The 26,928-nt window shown below is 38.4% G+C and overlaps 1 protein-coding gene across 2 annotated transcripts in view; it reads right to left on the minus strand.

Moving 5' to 3' along the window:
• Window positions 1-26,928, minus strand: part of ACBD6 (acyl-CoA binding domain containing 6) — a 227,929-nt gene that overhangs the window by 21,504 nt on the left and 179,497 nt on the right. For both annotated transcript variants that reach the window (XM_059937450.1, XM_059937445.1), the window contains one exon: window positions 5,965-5,995. In XM_059937450.1, the coding sequence (XP_059793433.1) occupies window positions 5,965-5,995 (31 nt within the window). The remainder of the gene's footprint in view (window positions 1-5,964; window positions 5,996-26,928) is intronic.

The raw sequence follows: 26,928 nt of genomic DNA on the forward strand, positions 1-26,928 counted from the left end.
ACTAATCTGAGAGATAGAAATAGAAATCATTTTACTAGATCAATTTTGGGCAGGATTCCTGAATCAGGGATAATTTTTATGATTGTCTAAACTCTCAGTGAACAGAAATAGGAATATGAAGGTGCACAAATGGACACATATATATGTGTTTACTCATAAGTACAGTTTTGAAAAATAGCCTGACCCACTGACCAAGGTAACCAACGATAAAAGACTATCTTCCACAAAATAATGTGTGCTTTAAAAGGATACTAGGATTGTAATTATTTACAGAGTTATGAAAAGACGACTGGAAGTGGAATCAGAAGATCTGGACAAGTGTCTTGGCTCTGCCACCTACAGCTTGTGTTACCCTGTCAAGGTCATTTCACTTATCTGGACTTCAGTTTTTCACCTGCAGATGTAGGAAAACAAGGCCTAGCTCAGACATCTGTTGGAAAGGTTAAGAGATTATATATATGAAAACAGTAACACCACCATCTTATATCTGCCTAGGTTTGGATTTTTTTTTTGTATGTGTGTAAACTTTATTAGAGTATAAAATACATACAGAAGAGTACCAAAACAATAAACATAAACTTTCTTAAGATAAATTTATCCATGTAACTAGCACACAGATCAAGAATCAGCTCATCATTAGAATCTCAGAAGCACCCCTGCCCTGTTAATCCCTTCCAAATGCCACCTACCCAGTTCCCCAAGGTGACCATTATCCTGTCTGCTAATGCTGGAGATGAGTTTTTCCTGTTTTTGATCTTCATATAAATGGAAGCATATAGTACATACTGAGTTCAGGATGCCAGATACAAAACAGTAGGTTCGTGAGATTCATCATTTTACACTCAGTGTCTCTTTTACAATTCCATTTCATTATCTTTCTGTACTGCCTTTTAGAACTACCTTTCAGTTCACCATAATTTGTTGGTTTTTTTTTACCTGTGCCAATTCTGCACTTTAACCTATTCATATTGTAAGATTTCTATATTTTTTCACTTACTGAAGTTCTATTTGATTCTCTTTCAAATCTGCTTGTTCTTTTTTGGAGTGTCTTGTTCTTGTGTTCCTGATTTCTTGATTTTATACAATTTTTTTCTTATAATTTCTATCCAATAATTTTACTTAAATTCCTTAAAGTTTAATCCTGTGGTTTACTACGTCCGCTGACATTCACTCAGGTGTAATCTGTAATTCTGGATTGTGAACTCATTTTCAGCAGAACTTCTTTCTGTAGGAATTTTGTGCTGCATTGGTTGAGGATGTGTCTCTCAAGAGAAGTTTAGCATTTGCTTCTGCCAGTTCCTTTAGGGGTAACCAGCCTAGTATACTTGTGTTAATTTCTCAACTTGAGAATTTCTGCAACAGAGTATAAATTTAAACCCCAAACTTGCATGAGGTGGGGCTTTTCTTCCACCCAGATTCTGGTCTGTGGCAGATAAGCTTGTTTTCCTTCCTTACACTAGTGGGTCAACTTTTTCTAATCTAATTTAACTTTTTTTTCCTACTGAGGATGCAGTCCTTTGAAAGTGCTGGCTTACTCTGGATTCAGGTCTCAGTTCCAACTTCCCATTACTCAAGAAGCAACATTTCCAGGGTTTGCTGGCATTGAAACCCAAGCCCACAGTTTCGCCAGATTAGACAGTGTTAACTCACACACTAGGCACTATGGTTATCAGGTCCTTGTTTATTGGCTGGGAGGTGAAGGACACCCAACGTCTGGGGACATCTGTTACCTTGAAAAGGATGTTTGGTATATTTTATCCAGCAAATAGTAGGTGCTCATTAAATATTTGTTGAATGAATGGAATATAATTAAGTTGTATTTATAGTACTAATAGAGCCTATGATATTTAGATTTAAAATAATTTAAATTTAAAATAATTTAAATTGAATCTTCAAATAGATACATGCATATGGTTCCAAATACAGAAGTCATTAAAGGGTTTATAGGAGAACACTTTTATCCTGTGCTTGTATTCTAGCTCCACACTTCTTCCCTTAGGCAACCAACATTCACTTTTTGTGTATTGTTCCATTTACTAGCAAATGTATACAGATATATTCATGGCAGCACAGTATATATACTGTGCTGCACCTTATTCCTTTCACTTAACAATATATCTTAGAGATTTTTCCATATCAGTACATAAAGAATATATAGCTTATTTTGAAGCCAGTCAGAAAGACCTTTGAGGGACTTCCCTGGCGGTCGAGTGGTTAAGACTTCGTGCTTCTAATGCAGGGGGCGTGGGTTTGATCCCTGGTCAGGGAACTAAGATCCCACACGCCGCACGGTGCAGCCAAAAAAAAAAAAAAAAAAAAAATTCCCAACCCTGCTGCTATACAGAAATGAAGTTTACACATATCAAACTTAAATGGACACATTCCCACATCTGTAAAGGCATTCACCCTTAATGGTTAACTAGGGATGACAGAGTGACTCATCTACATTCTCAAGGGCATATTTAGTCTGGTTTAACTGTTTCTACAGTTTCTGGATGGAGAAATAAAAGGAAAACACAAAACATGCCACAGAGAAGGCACTAAAAAATGTCTAATGAGTGGATGAAAGAAGGAATGAGGGGATGAAAATAAGAACTGATTTAGCACAGCATGTGGTTGCACTGGCGGAGTTGTCTTTCTAAGCCGAGCAGTGAACTCTGGACGTTATGGCACGTATTTTGAAATAAAAAATGGCACGTATTTTGAAATAAAAAGTTTGCCTGGCTTCAAGAAGCCAGGCATCAGGAAGAAGGCGCAGCCCTGAATTTTATGCTGAGGGCCTCACAACCACTGTTGAAGAGTTTCTTTTTCCCTTTCAGATTATCTGTGGTTGTTTGACTCATGCCAAGTTCAAACAGCTAGGGAGGTAGCTGAGAAACGTTTTTTCCTGGGTCGAAAATGAGAGTTAAGAGTAGCCAGCATTTGGTGATGTCAGAGGAGCTATCTGACAGAATTCTATAAACACCTTTGCAGAGTCAGAGATGTGAGTACTGTGGAAGGAGGCAGGGGAAGGCATTTGTTTTTCTCTCCTTTCCTGGTAAATCTAGAGATATGGGTTTGAATCTCTGGCTCCCTTAGGTAAGTTTATTAACTTCTTTGAGTTTTGATTTCCTCATTTATAAACTGGGGAAAACAATAATTACTTCGGAGGGCTGTTTATAGAAAGGAGTCTAGTGATGACCTGTATACTGTGATAGATATGCTTTTTTTTTTTTTTTTTTGGCTGCCTTGGGTCTTTGTTGCTGCACGCGGGCTTTCTCTAGTTGAGGCGAGTGGGGGCTACTCTTCGTTGCGGTGTGCGGGCTTCTCGTTGCGGTGGCTTCTCTTGTTGCGGAGCACGGGCTCTAGGCACGCCGGCTTCAGTAGTTGCAGCACGTGGGCTCAGTAGTTGTGGCTCACGGGCTCTAGAGTGCAGGCTCAGTAGTTGTGTAGCACGGGCTTAGCTGCTCCGCGGCATGTGGGATCTTCGCAGACCAGGGATTGAACCCACGTCCCCTGCATTGGCAGGCGGATTCTTAAGCACCGCGCCACCAGGGAAGTCTTGGATATGCACATTTTTAATGGCACACCTTTCAAAGGCATTTGGTAACACAGAATATACATGTATGCATATATGTGTGTATATATATATGCAATTTAAATTAACAACTATTTTAAGTACAGAATACAGAGGAATATAAAGGCTAATAAAACAAGTTTTTGGCTATTACAAGTAATGCTGCAATACATGTTCTTAATTATGTCTCATTATATACATTTTGGGGAGTATTTCTAGGGAATATACTAGAAGTGAAATTGCTGGGTTGTATGGTATGTGTACCTTCAACTTCACTAGACTTTGCCAAATTCATCTCCAAAGTGATTGCAACAGTTGACACTCCCAACAGCAATGTATGAGAGTTCTTGTTCCTCTACACCCTAATACTAATCTTTGTAAATGTTTACATGTTGCGAATCTGTGTGAAGTTATATCTAAATGTGTGAATCTGCATTCCCTGATTACTGTTGGGAGACAATTCTCCAAGGGACTCTCATGTTTCTGCATCCCTTGTGAGCCGAGGTAATGACAGCTTTTATTCTGGACTATCTTTCCAAAAATGTTTATATAGTGAACAGCCTTCAACAACAGAGGTACTGTTTCTTTCCAGAGTGGAAGGCAGGTTTGTTTATTGTCCAGTATAATAAACATATGTGTCCTCCAGAGCAAAGGTTGAGCAGGTCTTCTGGCAGCTTATTATAAAAGACTAGAGTTCCCTAAGCTTAGGATTTCTAAGCTATGACACACTATGTGTGCAGGACCTACCTGGGCTTCTCTTCATAGCTCCTGTGGGACTCAAGGGGAAATAACACAAACACAAAGCTCATGCTGCTTGCTATGCTGTGGATAATAGTCTTTTGTCTCTGATCCATGAGTTGTGTGTCTTTTGCCAGCATTCATAAGACTGTATCAAGCTAATTTGTTAGTTTGCAAGTAGAGTACAATATCAGATTATTCATAGTTCTTGAAAGTTATTGGTGAAGGTGAGCACCTTGTTTATTCGTTATTTGGCTCTTTCCATTTGTGAGCTGACTATCTGTTTTTTGGAGTCTATTTTTTGCATTTGATTGTCTTTTTTTTAATATAAATTTTTAAATTTTATTTATTTATTTTTGGCTGTGTTGGGTCTTCATTGCTGCACGCAGGCTTTCTCTAGTTGTGGTGAGTGGGGGCTACTCTTCGTTGTGGTGCGCGGGCTTCTCATCACAGTAGCTTCTCTTCTTGCAGAGCATGGGCTCTAGGTGCAGGCTTCAGTAGTTGTGGCGCACAGGCTCAGTAGTTGTGGCTCGTGGGCTCTAGAGCACAGGCTCAGTAGTTGTGGTGCATGGGCTTAGTTGCTCTGCAGCATGTGGGATCTTCCCGGACCAGGGCTCAAACCCGTGTCCCCTGCGTTGGCAGGCAGGTTCTTAACCACTGCGCCACCAGGGAAGCCCTGATTGTCTTTCTTACTGACTGGGAGATGTTCTTGATATATTCTAGTTTAAATATTGATGGCTGTCTTTTATTCAACCACATTCACACCCAAATAGATGAAAAGTAACAACACTTTTTCTGGTACTTTACAGTTTACAAAACACTTCAGTATCTTTTACTTCACTGAAATTACCCAGTAGCTCTTCGAGAGCCATATTATTTCCATGTTACAGATCATCCTCTATTTTACAGATTACTTAAGTGAAGATTAGTTAACCACGCTAATCAGTTAATAGGGGAAATAACTTAAAAAATAAAATCTATTTTTCTTCACTTCAACTACATCAAGAAAGCATTTCTTTTTAAAGAAGTTTATTTATTTATTTATATTTGGCTTTGTTGGGTCTTCGTTTCTGTGCGAGGGCTTTCTCCAGTTGCGGTGAGCGGGGGCCACTCTTCATCGCGGTGCGTGGGCCTCTCACTGTCACAGCCTCTGTTGTTGCGGAGCACAGGCTCCAGATGCGCAGGCTCAGTAGCTGTGGCTCACGGGCTTAGCTGCTCCGCGGCATGTGGGATCTTCCCAGACCAGGGCTCGAACCCGTGTCCCCTGCATTGGCAGGCAGATTCTCAACCACTGCACCATCAGGGAAGCCCAAGAAAGCATTTCTTATAGGAGAGATTCTAGCCCCTAAGTGACAGTGATTAGCATCTTACTTGTCACTGACAGTAACAAGAATGAAATAATAAATTTTCAAAAGGGGATTGGAGGAGCCTCCATTTCTGTTGATTGTGTAGAAATGCTCAATTTACTGTGAATGTGTCCATAAGAATTTTAACATATCTCCAACTTTACAGGTTATTAATCTGTTTTTTTTTTCTTTTTTTTTTTTTAGTTACTGTATTTCTGCTAGTAGCTAGGCATTTTTCTAAGCACTATGTTGGGCTGGACAAAGTTGAGATAAACAAATAGAGAAAAGTCAAATATAATTAGTAATAATTTAAAAGCATCTTACCATAATGTAGAGCTGTTTGACCTTCATTGTCCTATAAAAGAAACAAACAATATATTTTAGAACCTAAGTTATTGCAAAAGTATGAAGGTACATAAGCTACAGCAAATATATCTGATATACCAAATTTCCATAGGTTTAACAGATACAGGAAAAGTCAGTTCTTTGAGCCTCACAGTAACTTTTGACCAAACTCTCCATCTAGGAGAAAAGGAGAATGCTGAACGGTGACTTGTACACTGCAGCAGCTACAGTTAGAGTGACGGGATGACCAGATCTGCAGTTAGTGGCAGAAAAATGGACTCTTGTATATCACTTATCTTGCTAGTATTATGTTTTTTTTCTAAGCACATTCCCAAAATCTATCTAAGAAGTCTATGATTTACAGTAAGAGTTCGTAGCTTTTTAATCCCTTTTCAAAGATTCACAGATTCCAGGCTTATAACGCTAGGTTTCCCAATCATATCAAATATCATAAAGAAATGTGATTTCAAGGCACACAAAGTCCTACAAGTTGTTAAAGTCAAAAGTTCCCACATATACTCAGGAAACTCCAACTGTTCAGTTAATTTTTTTATTCCTTTAAAACCAAGATACTCTAACTACATAAACTAGTTATAGCACAGATAAGTCTTTTAGCAATGCTATTTCTTTTTTTTTAAACTTAATTTTTATTTTATATTGGAGTATAATTGATTTACAGTGTTGTTAGTTTCAGGTGTACAGCGAAGTGATTCAGTCATACGTATACCTGTATCTATTCTTTTTCAGATTCTTTTCCCATATAGGTTATTACAGAATATTGAGTAGAGTTCTCTGTGCTATACAGCAGGTCCTTGTTGGTTATCTATTTTATATATAGTAGTGTGTCTATGTTAATCTCAAACTCCTAATTTATCTCTCCCCCTGCCTCTCCCCTTTGGTAAACATAAGTTTTCGAAATCTCTGAGTCTGTTCTGTTTTGTAAATAAGTTCATTTGTATCATTTTTTTGGATTCCACATATAAGTTATAACATACGATATTTGTCTTTCTCTGACTTCATTTAGTATGATAATCTCTAGGTCCATCCATGTTGCTGCAAATGGCATTATTTCATTCATTTTTTATGGCTAATATTCCATTGTATATATGTACTACATCTTCTATATCCATTCCTCTGTTGCTTCTATGTCTTGGCTACTGTAAACAGCACTGCAGTGAACATTGGGGTGCATGTATCCTTTCAAACCATGGTTTTCTCCAGATATATGCCCAGGACTGGGATTGCTGGATCATATAGTAGCTCTGTTCTTAGTTTTTTAAGGAACCTCCACACTGTTCTCCATAGTGGTTGTACCAGTTTACATTCCCACCAAAAGTGTAGGAGGGGTCCCCTTTTCTCCACACCCTCTCCAGCATTTATTGTTTGTAGACTTTTTGATGATGGCCATTCTGACTGGTGTGAGGTGATTCCTCACTGTAGTTTTGATTTGCACTTCTCTAATGATTAGCCATGTTGAGCATCTTTTCATGTGCTTTTTGGCCATCTGTAAGTCTTTCTTTAGAGAAATGTCTATTTAGATCTTCTGCCCACTTTTTGGTTGGGTTGTTTGTTTGTTTTTTTTTGATATTGAGCTGAATGAGCTGTTTGTAAATTTTGGAGATTAATCCTTGGTTGGCTGCTTCGTTTGCAAATATTTTCTCCCATCCTGTGGGTTGTCTTTTCATTTTGTTTATGGCTTTCTTTGCTGTGCGGAAGCTTTTAAGTTTAATTAGGTCCCATTTGTTTATTTTTGTTTTTATTTTCATTACTCTAGGAGGTGGATCCAAAAAGATATTGCTGTGGCTTATGTCCAAGAGTGTTCTGCCTACGTTTTCCTCTAAGAGTTTTATATTATCTGGTCTTACATTTAGGTCTTTAATCCATCTTGAGTTTATTTTTGTGTATGGCGTTAGGGAGTATTTTAATTTCATTCTTTTACATGTAGCTGTCCAGTTTTCCCAGCCATTTATTGAAGGGATTGTTTTTTCTCCATTGTATATTCTTTCCTCCTTTGTCATAGATTAACTGACCACAGCTGTGTGGGTTTATTTCTGGGCTTTCTATCCTGTTCCACTGATCTATATTTCTGTTTTTATGCCAGTACCATACTGTTTTGATTACTGTAGCTTTGTAGTATAGTCTGAAGTCAGGGAGCCTGATTCCTCCAGCTCTGTTTTTCTTTCTCAGGATTGCTTTGGATATTCAGGGTCTTTTGTGTTTCCGTACAAATTTAAAAATTTTTTGTTCTAGTTCTGTGAAAAATGCTATTGGTAATTTGATAGGGATTGCATTGAATCTGTAGATTGCCTTGGGTAGTACAGTCATTTTCACAATGTTGATTCTTCCAATCCAAGAACATGGTATATCTTTCCATCTGAGCAATGATATTTCTTAAGCTGAGAGCAGGTGATCACATTACATGAGCAACACATAATCAAGATTAAGTACAGGTGAAAAGTAGAATTTAGTAGTTTAGTTGATATGCATTTAGTATGTGCATGGTCATTATTAAGCCCCTGGTAATTAAGAATAAATGATTAACCATTATTGTGAATAACTGAGACAGGGTGGTATTATGATTTAAATCAACTACTCTTGGACAAGCCATATCTACCTTTCCCATTTCCTAAAAGCTGAATGTGGCAGTTGGTTCCCAGAAGGTTTTGGGTGTGGTTCTTTCTATTTAATCACCTAAGAAGAAAAGCAAAAAGCTGCCACAGAGAGCTTATTTTCTGGTTCAGATAGGTAGTAAGAAAAAAGTCATGCCTTAAGGGCTTTTTAACACCTAGAGAAGCTTGGCAGGGATAACAGCTGGTGGGGGTAGAGAAACAACTTTGAGACAACACAGTTTAATTAAACTGTTTTCCTACCAGGGAATAAGAGTTCTCATTGGATTTGGAGGTGAGGGGTGGGTGGGTGGGAGGAGATAAGAAAGAAGTAATTTTGAGGAACCCTGTGAGTAGGGTAGACTCATCTGAGGTGCAACAGTGGCTACATTTGGGATGCCCATTAAACATAAGGATAATAATAAACTCTAAGGGGAGTGAAAGATGGAAAGCAGCATCAAGAAGTCAGGAAGAGATAATTTTTGCCTACTACTTTCTTGAGTTTTTCGATACAGCCCCTGCTTTGCTCCCAGCTCCTCTCTGCCTTGCCCTGCCCTTGAGGTTAAGGGCGGGTAGGAGAAGAGAGCTGAGGCAGCTACAGTAAACAGGATTGAAGAGATGATTATGTGGGGCAGCACAACAGTGTGAAGTTGTACTCCAGAGTATATGGACTTGCCTGACTATGGCCAAGGGCACATTTGAAAGAACTGCACTGCTCATTATGGCTTTAGACTCGTATCTGCTTTGCTAGTTTCCAGAGTTAATCTGTAAAAGTGTATGTGTGTGTATGGGTACACACATCTGATGGGTTTATACATTCACATTTATAGCTTAAATGCCTGGCAACAGAAAGCAATTTCAGAAAGAGTTTCATCTATTGCAGTTTCAGGACTCTAACTCATGCATCCATCATGCAGGGTTATATTTTCCACAATTATCCATCTTTAGAAACTAGTTCTCTTGCTATTTGTGCATAACTTTCTTGTTTAATCACTGTGTTCATATATACTCAAAGTTCAGTTTCATTCAATTTGTAATTGCTTATCTTCACTAGAGAGGTGGAAGCATAATTATTATTTTAGTCACTTTTACCAATGAATACTAAATCTCTATCTCCACCCCAACTTCCAACTAATTAATTAATTAAAAATGTTTATTGAGCTCCTACTATGGCCCAGGCACTGTTCTAGGTACTGGGAACAAAGAGGTGACAAAAACAGAGAAGGTCTCTCATGTTATAAATCTTACATTCTAGTGATAGGTGAAGTAGTAAGCAAATAAATCTATAACAGGTAGTGATACGTGCTCTGAAAAAAAAAGGCATAATAGAGTCTAGCGTGATGTCTGATGCTATTTTAGATAGAAAGAACAAGGAACAACTTTATGAGAAGATATGTACACACAGACAATTGAGAAAGAGTCTAGGGTAGCCATGCAACCCAAGCTGAGCAAATCATAGCATCCATCATCCTCCTGGTCTAAAAGTAAGCAAGTCACTCAAGCCAAATCAATTAAGAGTTTTCTTTCAGGATTTAAAAAAATGGAGCTAGGAGACAGAAGTGTGTATGCAGAGAAGGTCTTTTGCTCTCTGGTCAAAAGAAAATGATGTAGTGAATAAAGACAGATACAAAAAGATAAATATTGTATTATTCCACTTATATGAAGTGCTTAGAGTAGTCAAATTCAGAGAGACAGAAATAGAATAGTGGTTACCAGCGGCTGGAGGGAGGGAGGAATGGGGAGTTATTGTTTAGTGGGTACAGAGTTTCACTATGGGATGATGAAAACGTTCTGGAGATGGGTAGTGGTGACGGTTGCACACAATGTGAATGTACTTAACGCCACTGACCTGTGCACCTAAAAATGCTTAAAGTAGTTAATTTTCTCATGTATATCTTAGCACAATTTTTTAAAAAAGAAAAGAAAAAGTAAAAGATGTGGGCCAAAAACTTATACAAGTAGCACTGTTCTCCACTTTTTGGAGAAAACCGGTCTGCAGTAGGAGAGAATGAAGTATCCACAAAGAAGAAAGTAGTGGTGAAAGATCCAGAGAGAGTGTGAGTCTCTGGTCCTTGTCATTCCAGCTATGTCCTTGCCTTTCTTGGTTAGGTGAGCCAACAACAAAATACCCTCTAGGCAAATGTGATCTTTTTGTCACTTGCAAACAAAGAGTCCTGACTAATATAGAACTCAAGGCAATTTGTGACCCAAGCCTTGGTGATCTTCCTCCCAATTTTGTGACTGCTGATTCCCAGTAAGAATACCTATCTGGACTCCCACAGCTGTAAATGCTCTTCACTCTGCTTGAAAACTATCCTCCAACTTTATAGTGTTTTGCTCTTTTCTCCTATTTTAAAATTCATCTTTGATATATTTAACCATTTTAAGTAGACCTATAGTACCTAAATTTCTTTTATTTGAGCTCAGGGAGAGGAAGCAGGTCACGCTACACGTGATGTTTGTGGTGCTGCCTGAGATTTGAGTATTATTGATTGCTTCCTGTGTGCTTTATAATTTTAGACTGTAAATTCATTTTAAGTGGGGTTTTATCTGTGAAAAATTCTGTGCTGTATTCTCTGGATTGAGATTCTGTCCCTCCAGAATGATTTTGCTTTTGTTTCTGCCAGGCACCACGGAGATATTAGCAGTCTGATATCCCTATGCTGATTTCTTAGCTTGGGGACTTCTGAACACTTAAGTAGTGTAAATTATTTTTTTTTTAACATCTTTATAGGAGTATAATTGCTTTACATTGTTGTGTTAGTTGCTGCTAAATAACAAAGTGAATCAACTATATATATATACATACATCCCCATAGCCCCTCTCTCTTGCGTCTCCCTCCCACCCTCCCTATCCTGTGCCTCTAGGTGGTCACAAAGCACCGAGCTGGTCTCCCTGCGTGCGCTATGCGGCTGCTTCCCATTAGCTATCTATTTAACATTTGGTAGTGTATATATGTCAGTGCCTCTCACTTCATCTCAGCTTACCCTTCCCCCTCCCCGTGTCCTCAAGTCCATTCTCTACGTCTGCATCTTTATTCCTGTCCTGCCCCCTAGGTACTTTTCTTTTTTTTTTAGATTCCATATATATGTGTTAGCATACGGTATTTGTTTTTCTCTTTCTGACTTACTTCACTCTGTATGACAGACTCTAGGTCCATCCACCTCACAACAAATAATTCAATTTCTTTTCTTTTTATGGCTGAGTAATATTCCACTGTATATATGTCCCACATCTTCTTTATCCATTCATCTGTTGATGGACACTTAGGTTGCTTCCATGTCCTGGCTATTGTAAATAGAGCTGCAATGAACATTGTGGTACATGACTCTTTTTGAATTATGGTTTTCTCAGGGTATATGCCCAGTAGTGGGATTGCTGGGTCTTACGGTAGTTCTATTTTTAGTTTTATAAGGAACCTCCAAATTGTTCTCCATAGTGGCTGTATCAATTTACATTCCCACCCACAATGCAAGAGGGTTCCCTTTTCTCCACACCCTCTCCAGCATTTATTGTTTGTAGATTTTTTGATGATGGCCATTTTGATGATATCTCATTGTAGTTTTGATTTGCATTTCTCTAATGATTAATGATGTTGAGCATTCTTTCATGTGTGTGTTGGCAATCTGTATATCTTCTTTGGAGAAATGTCTATTTAGGTCTTCAGCCCATTTTTGGATTGGGTTTTTTTTTTTTTTTTGGTATTGAGCTGCATGAGCTGCTTGTAAATTTTGGAGATAAATCCTCTGTCAGCTGCTTCATTTGTAAATATATTCTCCCATTCTGAGGGTTGTCTTTTGGTCTTGTTTATGGTTTCCTTTGCTGTGCAAAAGCTTTTAAACTTCACTAGGTCCCATTTGTTTATTTTTGTTTGTATTTCCATTTCTCTAGGAGGTGGGTCAAAAAGAATCTTGCTGTGATTTACGTCATAGAGTGTTCTGCCTATGTTTTCCTGTAAGAGTTTGATAGTGTCTGGCCTTACATTTAGGTCTTATATCCATTTTGAGTTTATTTTTGTGTATGGTGTTACGGAGTGTTCTAATTTCAAACTTTTACATGTAGCTGTCCAGTTTTCCCAGCACCACTTATTGAAGAGGCTGTCTTTTCTCCACTGTATATTCTTGCCTCCTTTATCAAAGATAAGGTGACCATATGTGCGTGGGTTTATCTCTGGGCTTTCAATCCTGTTCCATTGATCTGTAGTTCTGTTTTTGTGCCAGTGCCATACTGTCTTGATTACTGTAGCTTTGTAGTATTAGTCTGAAGTCAGGGAGCCTGATTCCTCCAGCTCCGTTTTTCTTTCTCAAGATTGCGTTGGCTATTCGAGGTCTTTTGTGTTTCAATACAAATTGTGACATTTTTTGTTCTAGTGCTGTGAAAAATGCCATTGGTAGTTTGATAGGGACTGCACTGAATCTGTAGATTGCTTTGGGTAGTATAGTCATTTTCACAATGTTGATTCTTCCAGTCCAAGAACATGGTATTTCTCTCCATCTGTTTGTATCATCTTTAATTTCTTTCATCAGTGTCTTACAGTTTTCTGCATATAGGTCTTTTGTCTCCTTAGGTAGGTTTATTCTTTTTGTTGCAATGGTAAATGGGAGTGCAAGAGATTTCTGTGCATGCACTTTGTATCCTGCTACTTTACCAAATTCATTGATTAGCTCTAGTAGTTTTCTGATAGCATCTTTAGGATTCTCTATGTATAGTATCATGTCATCTGCAAACAGTTGACAGTTTTACTTCTTTTACTATTTGGATTCCTTTTATTTCTTTTTCTTCTCTGATTGCTGTGGCTAAAACTTCCAAAACTATGCTGAATAATACTGGTGAGAGTGGGCAACCTTCTCTTGTTCCTGATCTGAGTGGAAATGCTTTCAGTTTTTCACCATTGAGAGCAATGTTGGTTGTGCGTTTGTCATATATGACCTTTATTATGTTGAGGTAAGTTTCCTCTATGCCTACTTTCTGGAGAGTTTTTATCATAAATGGGTATTGAAATTTGTCGAAAGCTTTTTCTGCATCGATTGAGATTATCATATGCTTTTTATCCTTCAATTTGTCAATATGGTGTATCACATTGATTGATTTGCATATATTGAAGAATCCTTGCATTCCTGGGATAAACCCCACTTGATCATGGTGTATGATCCTTTTAATGTGCTGCTGGATCCTGTTTGCTAGTATTTTGTTGAGGATTTTTGCATCTGTGTTCCTCAGTGATATTGGTCTGTAGTTTTCTTTTTTTGTAACATCTTTGTCTGGTTTTGGTATCAAGGTGATGGTGGCCTCGTACAATGAGTTTGGGAGTGCTCCTCCCTCTGCTATATTTTGGAAGAGTTTGAGAAGGATAGGTGTTAACTCTTGCGTAAATGTTTGATAAAATTCACCTGTGAATCCATTTGGTCCTAGGCTTTTGTATGTTGGAAGATTTTTAATCCCAGTTTCAATTTCAGTGCTTGTGATTGGTCTGTTTATATTTTCTATTTCTTCCTGGTTCAGTCTCAGAAGGTTGTGCTTTTCTAAGAATTTGTCCATTTCTTCCAGGTTGTCCATTTTATTGGCATACAGTTGCTTGTAGTAATCTCATGATCCTTTGTATTTCTGCAGTGTCAGTTGTTACTTCTCCTTTTTCACTTCTAATTCTATTGATTTGAGTCTTTCTCCCTTTTTTCTTGATGCATCTGGCTAATGGTTTATCAATTTTGTTTATCTTCTCAAAGAACCAGCTTTTAGTTTTATTGTTCTTTGGTATTGTTTCCTTCATTTCTTTTTCATTTATTTCTGATCTGATCTTCATGATTTCTTTCCTTCTGCTAACTTAGGGGTTTTTTGGTTCTTCGAATTGCTTTAGGTGTAAGGTTAAGTTGTTTGAGATTTTTCTTGTTTCTTGAGGTAGGATTGTATTGCTATAAACTTCCCTCTTAGAACTGCTTTTGCTGTATCCCATAGGTTTTGGGCCATCATGTTTTCATTGTCATTTATTTCTAGGTATTTTTTGATTTCCTCTTTGATTTCTTCAGTGATCTCTTGGTTATTTAGTAGTGTATTGTTTAGCCTCCAAGTGTTTGTATTTTTTACAGTTTTTTTTTCTGTAATTGATATCTAGTCTTATAGCATTATGGTCGGAAAAGATACTTGATACGTTTTCAATTTTCTTAAATTTACCAAGGATTGATTTGTGACCCAAGATGTGATCTACCCTGGAGAATGTTCCATGAGAACTTGAGGAGAAAGTGTATCCTGTTGTTTTTGGATGGAATGTCCTATAAATATAAATTAAGTCCATCTTGTTAATGTGTCATTTAAAGCTTGTGTTTCCTTATTTATTTTCATTTTGGTTGATCTGTCCATTGGTGAAAGTGGGGTGTTAAAGTCCCCTGCTATTACTGTGTTACTCTTGATTTCCCCTTTTATGGCTGTTAGCATTTGCCTTATGTATTGAGGTGCTCCTATGTTGGGTGCATAAATATTTACAATTGTTATATCTTCTTGGATTGATCCCTTGATCATTATGTAGTGTCCTTCTTTGTCTCCTGTAATAGTCTTTATTTATTTATTTTTTTTAAATTTTATTTATTTATTTATTTATTTGTTTATTTATGGCTGTGTTTGGTCTTCGTTTCTGTGCGAGGGCTTTCTCTAGTTGTGGCAAGCGGGGGCCACTCTTCATCGCGGTGCGCGGGCCTCTCACTATCGCGGCCTCTCTTGCTGCGGGGCACAGGCTCCAGACGCGCAGGCTCAGTAGTTGTGGCTCACGGGCTTAGTTGCTCCGCGGCATGTGGGATCTTCCCAGACCAGGGCTCGAACCCGTGTCCCCTGCATTAGCAGGCAGATTCTCAACCCCTGCGCCACCAGGGAAGCCCCTAGTCTTTATTTTAAATCCTATTTTTTCTGATATGAGAAATTGCTACTCCAGCTTTTGTTTGATTTCCATTTGCATGGAATATCTTTTTCCAGCCCCTTTCAGTCTGTATGTGTCCCTAGGTCTGAAGTGTGTCTCTTGTAGACAGCATATATACAGATCTTGTTTTTATATCCATTCAGCCAGTCTAGGTCTTTTGGTTGGATCATTTAATCCATTTACATTTAAGGTAATTATCGATATGTATGTTTCTATTACCATGTTCTTAATTGTTTTGGGTTTGTTACTGTAGGTCTTTTGCTTCTCTTGTGTTTCCTGCCTAGAGAAGTTCCTTTAGCATTTGTTGTAAAACTGGTTTGGTGGTGCTGAATTCTTTCAGCTTTTGCATGTCTGTAAAGGTTTTAATTTCTCCATCAAATCTGAATGAGATCCTTGCTGAGTAGAGAAATCTTGGTTGTAGGTTTTTCCCCTTCATCACTTTAAATATGTCCTGCCACTCCCTTCTGGCTTGCAGAGTTTCGGCTGAAAGATCAGCTGTTAACCTTATGAGGATTCCCTTGTATGTTACTTGTTGCTTTTAATATTTTTTCTTTGTATTTAATTTTTGATAGTTTGATTAATATGTGTCTTGGCATGTTTCTCCTTGGATTTATCCTGTATGGGACTCTCTGCTCTTCCTGGACTTGACTATTTCCTTTCCCATATTAAGGAAGTTTTCAACTATAATCTCTTCAAATATTTTCTCAGTCCCTTTCTTTTTCTCTTCTTCTTCTGGGACCTGTATAATTCGAATGTTGGTGCGTTTAATGTTGTCCCAGAGGTGTCTGAGACTGTCCTCAATTCTTTTCATGCTCTTTTCTTTATTCTGCTCTGCAGTAGTTATTTCCACTATTTTATCTTCCAGGTCATTCATCTGTTCTTCTGCCTCAGTTATTCTGCTATTGATTCCTTCTAGAGAATTTTTAATTTCATTTATTGTGTTGTTCATCATTTGCTCTTTAGTTCTTCTAGGTCCTTGTTAAATGTTTCCTGTATTTTCTCCATTCTATTCCAAGATTTTGGATTATCTTTACTATCATGACTCTGAATTCTTTTTCAGGTAGGCTATTTCCTCTTCATTTGTTTGGTGTGGTGGGTTTTTACCTTGCTCCTTCATCTCCTGTATATTTCTCTGTCTTCCCATTTTGCTTAACTTACTGTATTTGGGGTCTCCTTTTTGCTGGCAGCAGGTTCATAGTTCCCGTTGTTTTTGGTGTCTGCACCCAGTGGGTAAGATTGGTTCAGTGGGTTGTGTAGGCTTCCTGGTGGAGGGGACTGGTGCCTGTGTTCTGGTGGATGAGGCTGGATCTTGTCTTTCTGGTGGGCAAGAACACGTCCAGTGGTGTGTTTTGGGGTGTCAGCACTGGAGCTTGCTGGTTGTTGAGTGGAGCTGGGTCTTAGCATTGAGACGGAGATCTGTGGGAGAGCTCTCGCTGATTCATATTACGTGGGGCCAGGAGGTCTCTGGTGGTCCAATGTCCTGAACTCGGATCTCCCACCTCAGAGGCTCAGGCCTGACACCTGGCTGGAGCACCAAGACACTGTCAGCCACATGGTGTAGACAAATGTGGTAAAAATCTGACTGGTGTCTTGGATTTCTCTTTGCTGGGCGATTTCTCCAAGCCAGGTTCCCTTTGTCAGAAACACAGCAAGCCAAAATGCTGAGACACCCGAGGTTTGCAGAGAAGACAGTGCTTATTCATAAGGCAGCCAAGGAGAAGACAGTAGAACAAATCTCAAATCTGGCTCCCGGAAGACAAGGGGCTAGCATATTTATGGGATAAAGAATAACGTAGCAGGGCCGTCTGAGGTGTAGCGAGTGTGGGGAGCATGGGGAACGTGGGGAAAGGTGATTGGGTAAGGTGTGGTAGGTGTGGTAATCCAATAGTGTAAATTTTAAAAGGGCAAACCTCACTCGATCCCACCTCCCACTCCTGGGATTGGAGTACAGGCCAAGAAAAACTCTCCATGTCAACTCTGTGTTGGTGGGCAGAGTTTTAAAGTCTACTTCTTCCTGATGGTGGTTGCTGTTTTTAGAGAGATCTCTACCTCATGGGTACTGAGACTGGCCAATCCTTCCTTTCACGGCAGCCAAGTGTTGGTTTAAACTTACCATTTTCTTTTTAAAGCTTTGGGCTTATTAAAAATTTAAGGCTTACTATTGTAGTTTGTTTCTTAGCTGTGTTTGTTTTGGCCCTCAGAGAACTACCTTGTATTTTTGTAAGCTCTACTATGCATTTAAAGGGATTTTATTCTGCGTTTCTGGGTATTTTGTAGTGGGAGAATCTTCAGATTATTTAGTCTGGAATCTTGTAAGAAAAGGAAATCCCCTCAGCCTTTAAGATTCAGTTCATCTTCTTTAGGAAACCTCCTCAACTCCTTAGGTGGGGTTAGGGGCCCCTCTTTTCTACCACTGCAGCATAGCTTACACTATATGTACTTGTCTGTCTCTTCCATTAAGACTGTAAACTTCTTGTATGCAAGTACTATGTCTTTCATCCAGTGCCCATCACAGTGTCTTGCATAACATGTGTGCTCAATAAATGTTCATGAAATGAGAGAATGAATATATTATTTAATCTTTCCTTATTGGTTTATTCTTTAATCTCTTGACTGACCTTTTTTCTTTTATCTGAACTTAAAAAAAAAAGTCCCTACATATTTCCTACAGTGTAGAGCATAATGCCAGATGTAATAATCCTACAAGGGCCCAAACAGTCATGAACAGGAGACTCAGTTTACAGTTAACTCAGTGAAAAATCACTATTACCTTCAGATTCCTTTTTCTCCTATGTGAAAAGCACAAGTTGGTCTCTCTTGAATTTATACAGATTATTTCTTTCCCCACATGTATTCTACACTAATCCTTTCTTACTTTCTTATTTTTGATCATTATCTCCATTTTATTAATAATTATTTTCTTTAAGGACTAAGTTTCTTCAGATTGGGCATGCTATCAAATATATGTACATATATATTTAAATTTTATTTACTGTTTTTTAATTGAAGTATAGTTGATTTACAATGTTGTATTAATTTCTGCTATACAGCAAAGTGATTCAGTTTTACATATATATATATATATATATATATATATGTGTATACACACATTCTTTTTTAAAATATTCTTTTCCATTATGGTTTATCATAGGATATTGAATATAGTTCTCTGTGCTATACAATAGGACTCTGTTTTCCACCCATTCTATATATAAAAGCTTACATCTGCTAACCCCAACCTCCCACTCCATCCCTCCCCCAACCCCCTCCCCATTGGCAACCACCGGTCTGTTCTCTACGTCCATGATTCTGTTTTTGTTTCATAGATAGGTTTATTTGTGTCATATTTCAGATTCCACACGTAAGTGATATCATATGGTACTTGTCTTTCTCTTTCTGACTTACTTCACTTAGTATGATAATCTCTAGTTGCATCCATGTTGCTGTAAATGGCATTATTTCATTCTTTTTTATGGCCGAGTAGTATTCCATTGTATATATGCACCACATCTTCTGTATCCATTCATCTGTTGATGCACACTTAGGCTGTTTCCATGTCTTGGCTATTGTGAACAGTGCTGCTATGAACATTGGGGTGCATGTATCTTTTTGAATTATAGTTTTGCCTGGATACGTGTCTGGGACTGGGATTGCTGGATCATATGGTAATTCTATTTTTAGTTTTCTGAGGAACAACCATACTGTTTTCCACGGTGGCTGTGCCAACTTACATCCCCACCAACAGTGTAGGAGGGTTCCCTTTTCTCCACACCCTCTCCAGCATTTGTTATTTGTAGACTTCTTAATGATGCCCATTTTGACTGGACCGAGGTGGTACCTCCTTGTAGCTGTGATTTGCATTTCTCTAGTAATTAGCAATGTTGAGCATATTTTCACGTGCCTATTGGACATCTGTATTTCTTCTTTGGAGAAATGTCTGTTGAGGTCTTCTGCCCATTTTTCAATTGGCTTGTTGTTCTTTTGTTGTTGTTGAGCTATATGAGCTGTTTGTATATTTTGGAAATTAAGCCCTTGTCAGTTGCATCATTTGCAAATATTTTCTCCCATTCTGTATTGTCTTTTCATTTTGTTTATGGTTTCCTTTGCTGTGTAGAAGCTTTTAAGTTTAATTAGGTCCCATTTGTTAATTTTTGTTTTTATTTCTACTGCCTTGGGAGACTGACCTAAGAAAACCTTGGTACAGTTCTATGTCAGAGAATGTTTTGCCTATGATCTCTTCTAGTAGTTTTATGGTGTCATGTCTTATGTTAAAGTCTTTAAGCCATTTTGAGTTTACTTTTGTGTATGGTGTGAGGGTGTGTTCTAACTTCATTGATTTACACGTGGCTGTCCAACTTTCCCAACACCACTTGCTGAAGAGACTTTTCCCCACTGTATATTCTTGACTCCTTTGTCGAAGATTAATTGACCATAGGTGTGTGGGTTTATTTCTGGGCTCTTTATTCTGTTCCATTGATACATATGTCTGTTTTTGTGCCAATACCATGCTGTTTTGATTACTGTAGCTTTGCAGTATTGTCTGATGTTTGGGAGTGTTATGCTTCCTACCCGGTTCTTTTTCTTCAGGATGGCTTTGGCAATTCTGGGTCTTTTATGGTTCCATATGAATTTTGGGATTATTTGTTCTAGTTCTGTGAAAAATGTCATGGGTAATTTGATAGGGATTGCATTAAATCTGTAGATTGCTTTGGGTAGTATGGCCATTTTAACAATATTAATTAGAAGTATTTTTTTAAATTCTACCAAATGAAGTATTGATAAAAAATATTAACTTATTAAGTCACTGATAATATTGCTGTTTTCTGTGCATAAAACTCTGTATCAGCCAAATCCTAGTTATTTTTCTACTGTTAAATGCATTTTATCAAGCTGAATCAATAGCCTCATTTCCAAGTCCAGATCTATCTGTCTGTCTGTCTATCCATACACACACACATATATATTTTAGTCATGGAAATAACATGCTTCCTAGATGTTCTCTGTGAGCAGAAAATTCTCCTGAGTGTCACTGGGTTTCCTTTTCTTTTCTGTGAGCATAGTGACATTGATACTCTAATTCAGATCTGATCTACCATCTCTACCAATGTTACTTCTAAAGATACAGTATGTGGCATGAACCATTAAAAGAGTAATAATAGAGCTGCATATAAAGGATGGATTTTCCAATGTGACTAATGAGATTTTGTTCTTCTCCAGTAATTTGATATTTAGAATATAAATTCTATTTTAGTATTATTTCAAGTGAATATATGATAAGGGAGACACTCAAAATAGGTTGTGAGGAATTAGAAGTAGTGATAAAATTTCTGAGTTTGTAATATAATTTTAGATAATTTTTAATATTTCTAAGCTTGGAATGTATTGCCTCTCCTAATCTGTGAGATCTGTGACTCTATATTAGAATATGATTAAACTAATCTGACAATTTAGATGTTTGCACACATATTTTATGATTATTTTTCTAAGAATTTTTCTGATGCATGAGTTAAGCCTTCAGATGGCTACAGGCATACTCCTCTTTCTCAAAAAAAGAAAAAAGTAGGTATAGTAACACTTCATTTAACTTGCACCTTTAGAGAGTGAAAAACCTGTCAGCAGGTTTTAAAAATAATTGGAACATTACTCTTTGAGCATGCGAACATTAAAAACACCACCCTTATTAACTTTCCAAGGTATCTTACTTCTCCTTTTCACTCTACATGGAGAAGATGGGAGATGATTTAACCTCTTCTTGATGATTCAGAGTTATCATCGTAAACCGATGATGTCTCTCAATGTCTTGCACCAAGTAAATGTCTGGGCATATGAGTGAACAAAAACATTTATTGTACATGCTACACTATGAATGATGCCTTCACAGGGCATCAAGGTATATAAAGCTCTTTGGTCTTCCACTAAATGGCCCTAGACTACTTTTGCTTTTTACTGAGTTTTACTTATTTATTTAAAGCTTTTCCTTAGTCATGGGATTATCCAATATCCTTTATTACTGTCAGTGCACCTATACTCCTGATTATTTTCTACTTCTGCTGAGGGCTGGAAATCAGATAAGTGAGTTTCTCAGGTTGTGTCTAAAATTAGGAATAGTCTCTGAGCCACGGTCTGTGATGGTCTCACAACATGATCTGCTGTATTTTATCACAGATCTGTATATTTTATCTTGGTTTTGGGCTATATTCTCCATCACTGATTTTCAATGTAGGTATATTTTTTACACTACAGAAGCTTTTGTTCATTGGAATCTGGAGTGACAAGTAATTGAGGCAAATATGAAGGTGGTACTGCTTTGGCTGAGAAGGGGAGCAACCTGGAGCTGTTCCACTGCACACTTGGCATTCTTGCTTCTCCACCAGAAGGGGCTCCCACTGTGCAGAGTTTGATCACTTTCTAGAGACTTGAGGAGGCTGAGTAATAAGGCACTGGTTAAGTTATATGTCACTGTTTCACCTGCTCTCTTTCTGTCTCTGGACACCCATCTAATCCACCGCAAAACAGGGAAACATGATAAGAAAATAACTGAAAGGAAAACAACCAAAGGCAGCACTTATTGATTACTCATTCCTTCTAAGGCAACAAAGCAGATTCACATCTACACAAATGTTCTCAAGAACAAGTTTGCCGAGATTTCCCTGGTGGCCTAGAGGTTAAGACTCCATGCTCCCAATGCAGGGGGCCTGGGTTCGATCCCTGGTCAAGGAACTAGATCCCGCATGCCACAACTAAAAGATTCCACATGCAGCAACTAAAGATCCTGCACGTGGCAATGAAAATCCTGTGTGCCACAACTAAGACACAGCATGGACAAATAAATATTAAAAAAAAAAAAACAAGTTTGCTTTAGGAACTGAAGCTAAGATGACTTCATTGACTTCAACATGTTATTAAAATTACTGGAGAGAGAGAGGAATTGGAGTAAAGTAGGCACAGTATAAGTGAGCAGCTGAAACTAAAGGATGGATAATGTATGTGCTATGCCCACAAGGTGGTCTTCTTAGGTTCATCTAATCATTCAGACTCATAAGACTACTACTCAACACACTTGGCATCAGTTTACTCAGAAGGATTTCAGACAGAAACCATTCGGAACTTGCCATCAGGGCAGTGTCAGACTGGAGTTCTTGCAGTAATTCATGTGACAGCTTGTCCAGCCATCTACGTGCTATCTTCTCTCTAGGAGATATAGCTCAGGCGTGAGGAGGAGATCCATATTGTTAGATGTGGGTCTATCTTTGTTTGGAGAACCTGCTGCTTTATAGGAGCCATTGTATCTTGTAACAGTAGCTTCTAGGGTCACACAATGGATAGCCCAATTATAAGAAACTCAGGACAGTCCAAAGTGCAGTGTCACCGTCAGGAATTTATCATTCCTTTGCAGTTACAACTTACCAATCAGGAGGTCATTTTTATCTTAAGTAATGTTGCTTAGTAATGTAAGTGACATCCTTATCCTCATCATGTTACCAGGGAACTTAGACATTTTTACCTAAGGCCAGCTTTTCATCCAGCAGGGGAAGTTGTAATTAATCTCATAACATGGTTATTAAACTCATATAGCCAGATTTCCTATCAAGAAGTTTAATTTGAAATACTTTGGGATCTCACTGGACTTTACCACTTTGATTATGAGAAGTTCTTCCATGGCAAATGTTCTATTTTTATTTTCTTTTTGCCTAAGTTCTTTGAATTGGTCTACAATATTGTATTTTACTACATCTGACTGTTTAAATCAGGAGGATCTGATAGAATAAACCTAAATAATATTAAATAATACTAATAAAGCTAACTTATCTAGAAGAATACATGCACGAAGATACTTAAGAAAATGGGGGCCTAGCAATTTCACTTCTGGGAATTTATCCAAGGAACATGGTCCCATCCCCAAGTGTTCACGTCATTTGGCTCTACTATTTATCTAGCTTCTCAACTCAGAAATGTGAGTTCCATCCTTGATTTCTCTGCTTCATCGTCTGTATCTATTCCATAAGCAATCCTATTGGTTCTACTTCTAAAATACATATATGTCTTCACTTCTCATCCCCATTGTTACCACCTGTTATGAACTGTGTTCCCCCAAAAGACATGTTGAAATCCTAACTCCCAGCACCTCAGAATATGACCTTATTTGGAAATAGATTAGAGTGATGCATCCATAAGCCAAGGAATGCCAAGAATTGTCGGCAAACACTAGAAGCTCCAAGCAGCAAGGAAGGATTCTCCCCTATAGGTTTCAGAGGGAGAGTGACTGTACTGACAATACATTTCTGTTGTTTTAGGCCACCCAGTTTGTGGCACTTTGTTATGCCAGTTCTAGGAAACGCATACACCCTCTCAGTACAAAGCTCCATCATTTCTTACCTGGACTGATGCAGTGACTTCATATTTGTCCCCTTCCTCCCCTCTCCCACTGTCAGCCTACTCCAATCTATTCTTTGGACAGCAGTGAGAGTAGCCTTTTCAAAAGTTAAATTAGATCATGTCATTACTTTGGTTTAATGCCCTTCAATGACTTCCTATTGCTCTAAGAAGAAAGTCCCAAACGTTTGCTATGGCCTAGGACAACAGTTCTTCACCTTTTTGGTCTCAGGACCCCTTTTCAATAAGTCTTCAAAATTACTGAGGACCTCAAAGAGTTTTTGTTTATGTAGTTTAAATCTATCAGTACTTACCATATTAGAAATTAAAGTTGAGAAATTTTAAAAACCATTACATGGGGCTTCCCTGGTGGCGCAGTGGTTGAGAATCTGCCTGCCAATGCAGGGGACACGGGTTCCAGCCCTGGTCTGGGAGGATCCCACATGCCGCGGAGCGACTAGGCCCGTGAGCCACAATTGCTGAGCCTGCGCGTCTGGAGCCTGTGCTCCGCAACAAGAGAGGCCGCGATAATGAGAGGCCCGCGCACCGCGATGAAGAGTGGCCCCCGCTTGCCGCACTAGAGAAAGCCCTCGCACAGAAACGAAGACCCAACACAGCCATAAATAAATAAATAAATAAATAAATTAAAAAAAAAAAAAAAACACATGTGGTTAAATATTAAAAAAAAAAAAAAAAACCATTACATGTTACTCTAAGTAACTTAATTTCAAAAATGAAAATAAATATATTTTCCAAAAGGTAAGAAAGCATAGAAGCGTGGCATTACTTTACATTTTTGCAAATCTCTTTAAAGTCTGGCTAAACAGAAAATAACTGGATATTCGTTTCTAGTTCTGCATTCAATCTGTTGTGATACCTGTCATGTGGCCTCTGGAAAATGCCACTGAATGCTCATGAGAGAATGAGTGTGAAAACGAGTACATAAAATGTCTTAAAATTATTATGAAATAGCAATGACTTTATGGACCCCCTGAAAATATCACAAAGACCCCCAGGGGCTCCCAGTCCATACTTTGAGAACCACTGGGCTAGGAAACCCTGCAACATTTAGCCCCACCTAACTTTCTAATCTGAGCTCACAAAATGTTGTTCTTCCTGCTCTTCACGTGGCTGGCTCCTACCTCATCTTTCAAGTCCCAGCCTGTCATCTATGTAGAGAAAGTCCTCTTGGATTATTTGCTTCAAAGAGGTCACCTCCTATTGTTATTCTTTAGTTCAATCCCCTCATTGTTTCTTCACTAGCATTTATTACCATTTATAGTTAAAGGATGTATTTATTTTCATTTGATTATGCGCTCCATCAGGTTAGGAACCATGTGTGACCTTTTGACTGTTATACTCCTAGCACCTTGCATAGAGTCCGATACACAGGAAGCACTCATTTTACTGAGTGAATGAATAAATGAATCATGGATTTGTACAAATATTTATCTGCCAAGGATGTTCACTGCTTACATTCACTCATTAACAGTTATTTCCTGAGTACCTACTGTGTGCCAGGCACTGTTCTAGGTGCAATAAATAAAAAAAGACAAAAATCTCTACCCTAGTTTTGGAGGAGGGGGATATAGAAAGTAAACTAAGTAAGTCAAATACATAATATGTTAGATGATGATAAATGCTACAGAGAAAAACAAAGCAGAAAAGAATGAGGAATGCTGGAGGCAGGGTAGAATGAGTTTCAACTTAAAATAAGGTAGTCAGTGTAGGGCTTATCGGGAAGATTACTGAGAGTGAAAAACCTGAAGGAAGCGAGAGAACAAGCTGTATGAATATTTGGGGGAAAAGCAATAGAGGGAGCAAGATGAGCAAGTACCCAGGCCCTGAGATGGTTATGTGCCTGGCATGTTTCAGGAACCAAAAAGAGGCAAGTGTATGGCTGGGGCCAAGTGAGCAAGTTAGATTGGTCATAGACGATGAGGTATGAGAGATCTGAGGGTCAGATGGCATAGGGCCTTGTAAGCCATTGTAAGGATTTTGGCTTTTATTCTGAATTCAATGGGAGGTTGCCAGAGGGTTTTGAGCAGAGGAGTAACTTGACTTCATTTATGTGTTAAGAGGATCACTCTGGCTGCCAGGTTGAGAACAGACTGAAGGGTAGCTTATTTCAACCATCCAGATAAGATATGGTGGGGACTTGGGCCAAAGTGCTAGCAGAAGATAAGGTGAGAAGTAGTTAGATTCTGGACATATTATGAAGGTAGAAGTAATAGAATTTGCTGATAGATTAGATATTCATGTAAGAAAAAGAGAAGAGGTTAAGGATTCCACCAAGAATGTGACTTGAGCAACAAGGATATAATTGCCATTAACTAAGATGAAAAAGACTTGGGGAGAAGCAGGTTTTGTGGGTAAGGTCAGGAGTTTGGTTTTGGACATAATAATAGTTTGGGATCTCTATCAGACAGATATAAGAGAGAGGTCAAGCAGGCAGTTAGATATATGGATCTGAAGTTCAGAAGAGAGGTATGGGCTGGAGGTATAAACTTGAGATCCGAAGGCAGATATTTAAAGCCCAGAGACTGGAAGAAATCACCAAAGGGTTGAGTATAGAAAAATGAAGAGATCGGACGATTGAACTCTGGGGCATTTCAAGACAGGAGGACAAGAAAAGGAGCAAGCAAAAGGGACTGAGAAAGAACTACTGATGAAGAATGATCAAAAGGGACCAAGAAGGCCAGTAAGGTAGTAAGAAAATCAATGTCCTAGAACACAAGAGAATAAAGTATTGAAAGAAAAAGTAATCAGTTGTACCAAATGCTGCTGATAGGTCAGGTATGGTAAGGACTGAAAAGTGGTCACTGGATTTAGCAAAATAGAAGTTACTGTCCTTCTGATAAGAACAAGAAGAATGACAGAAGTGAACACCTAATTCACGTGGGTTCAAGAGATAATGGGGAAGGAGGAATTAGAGTATAAACAACTCTTTCACAGAATTTTGCTGTAAAGAGGAGTGAAATGGGGCAGTCCGACAGTTAAGTGGGGTGGAGAGACAGCAGCGTATTTATATCTGAGGGAACCTATACAGAAGACGGAAA

Source organism: Balaenoptera ricei, chromosome 1, assembly GCF_028023285.1.
Source record: "Balaenoptera ricei isolate mBalRic1 chromosome 1, mBalRic1.hap2, whole genome shotgun sequence".
Classification (NCBI taxonomy): domain Eukaryota; kingdom Metazoa; phylum Chordata; class Mammalia; order Artiodactyla; family Balaenopteridae; genus Balaenoptera; species Balaenoptera ricei.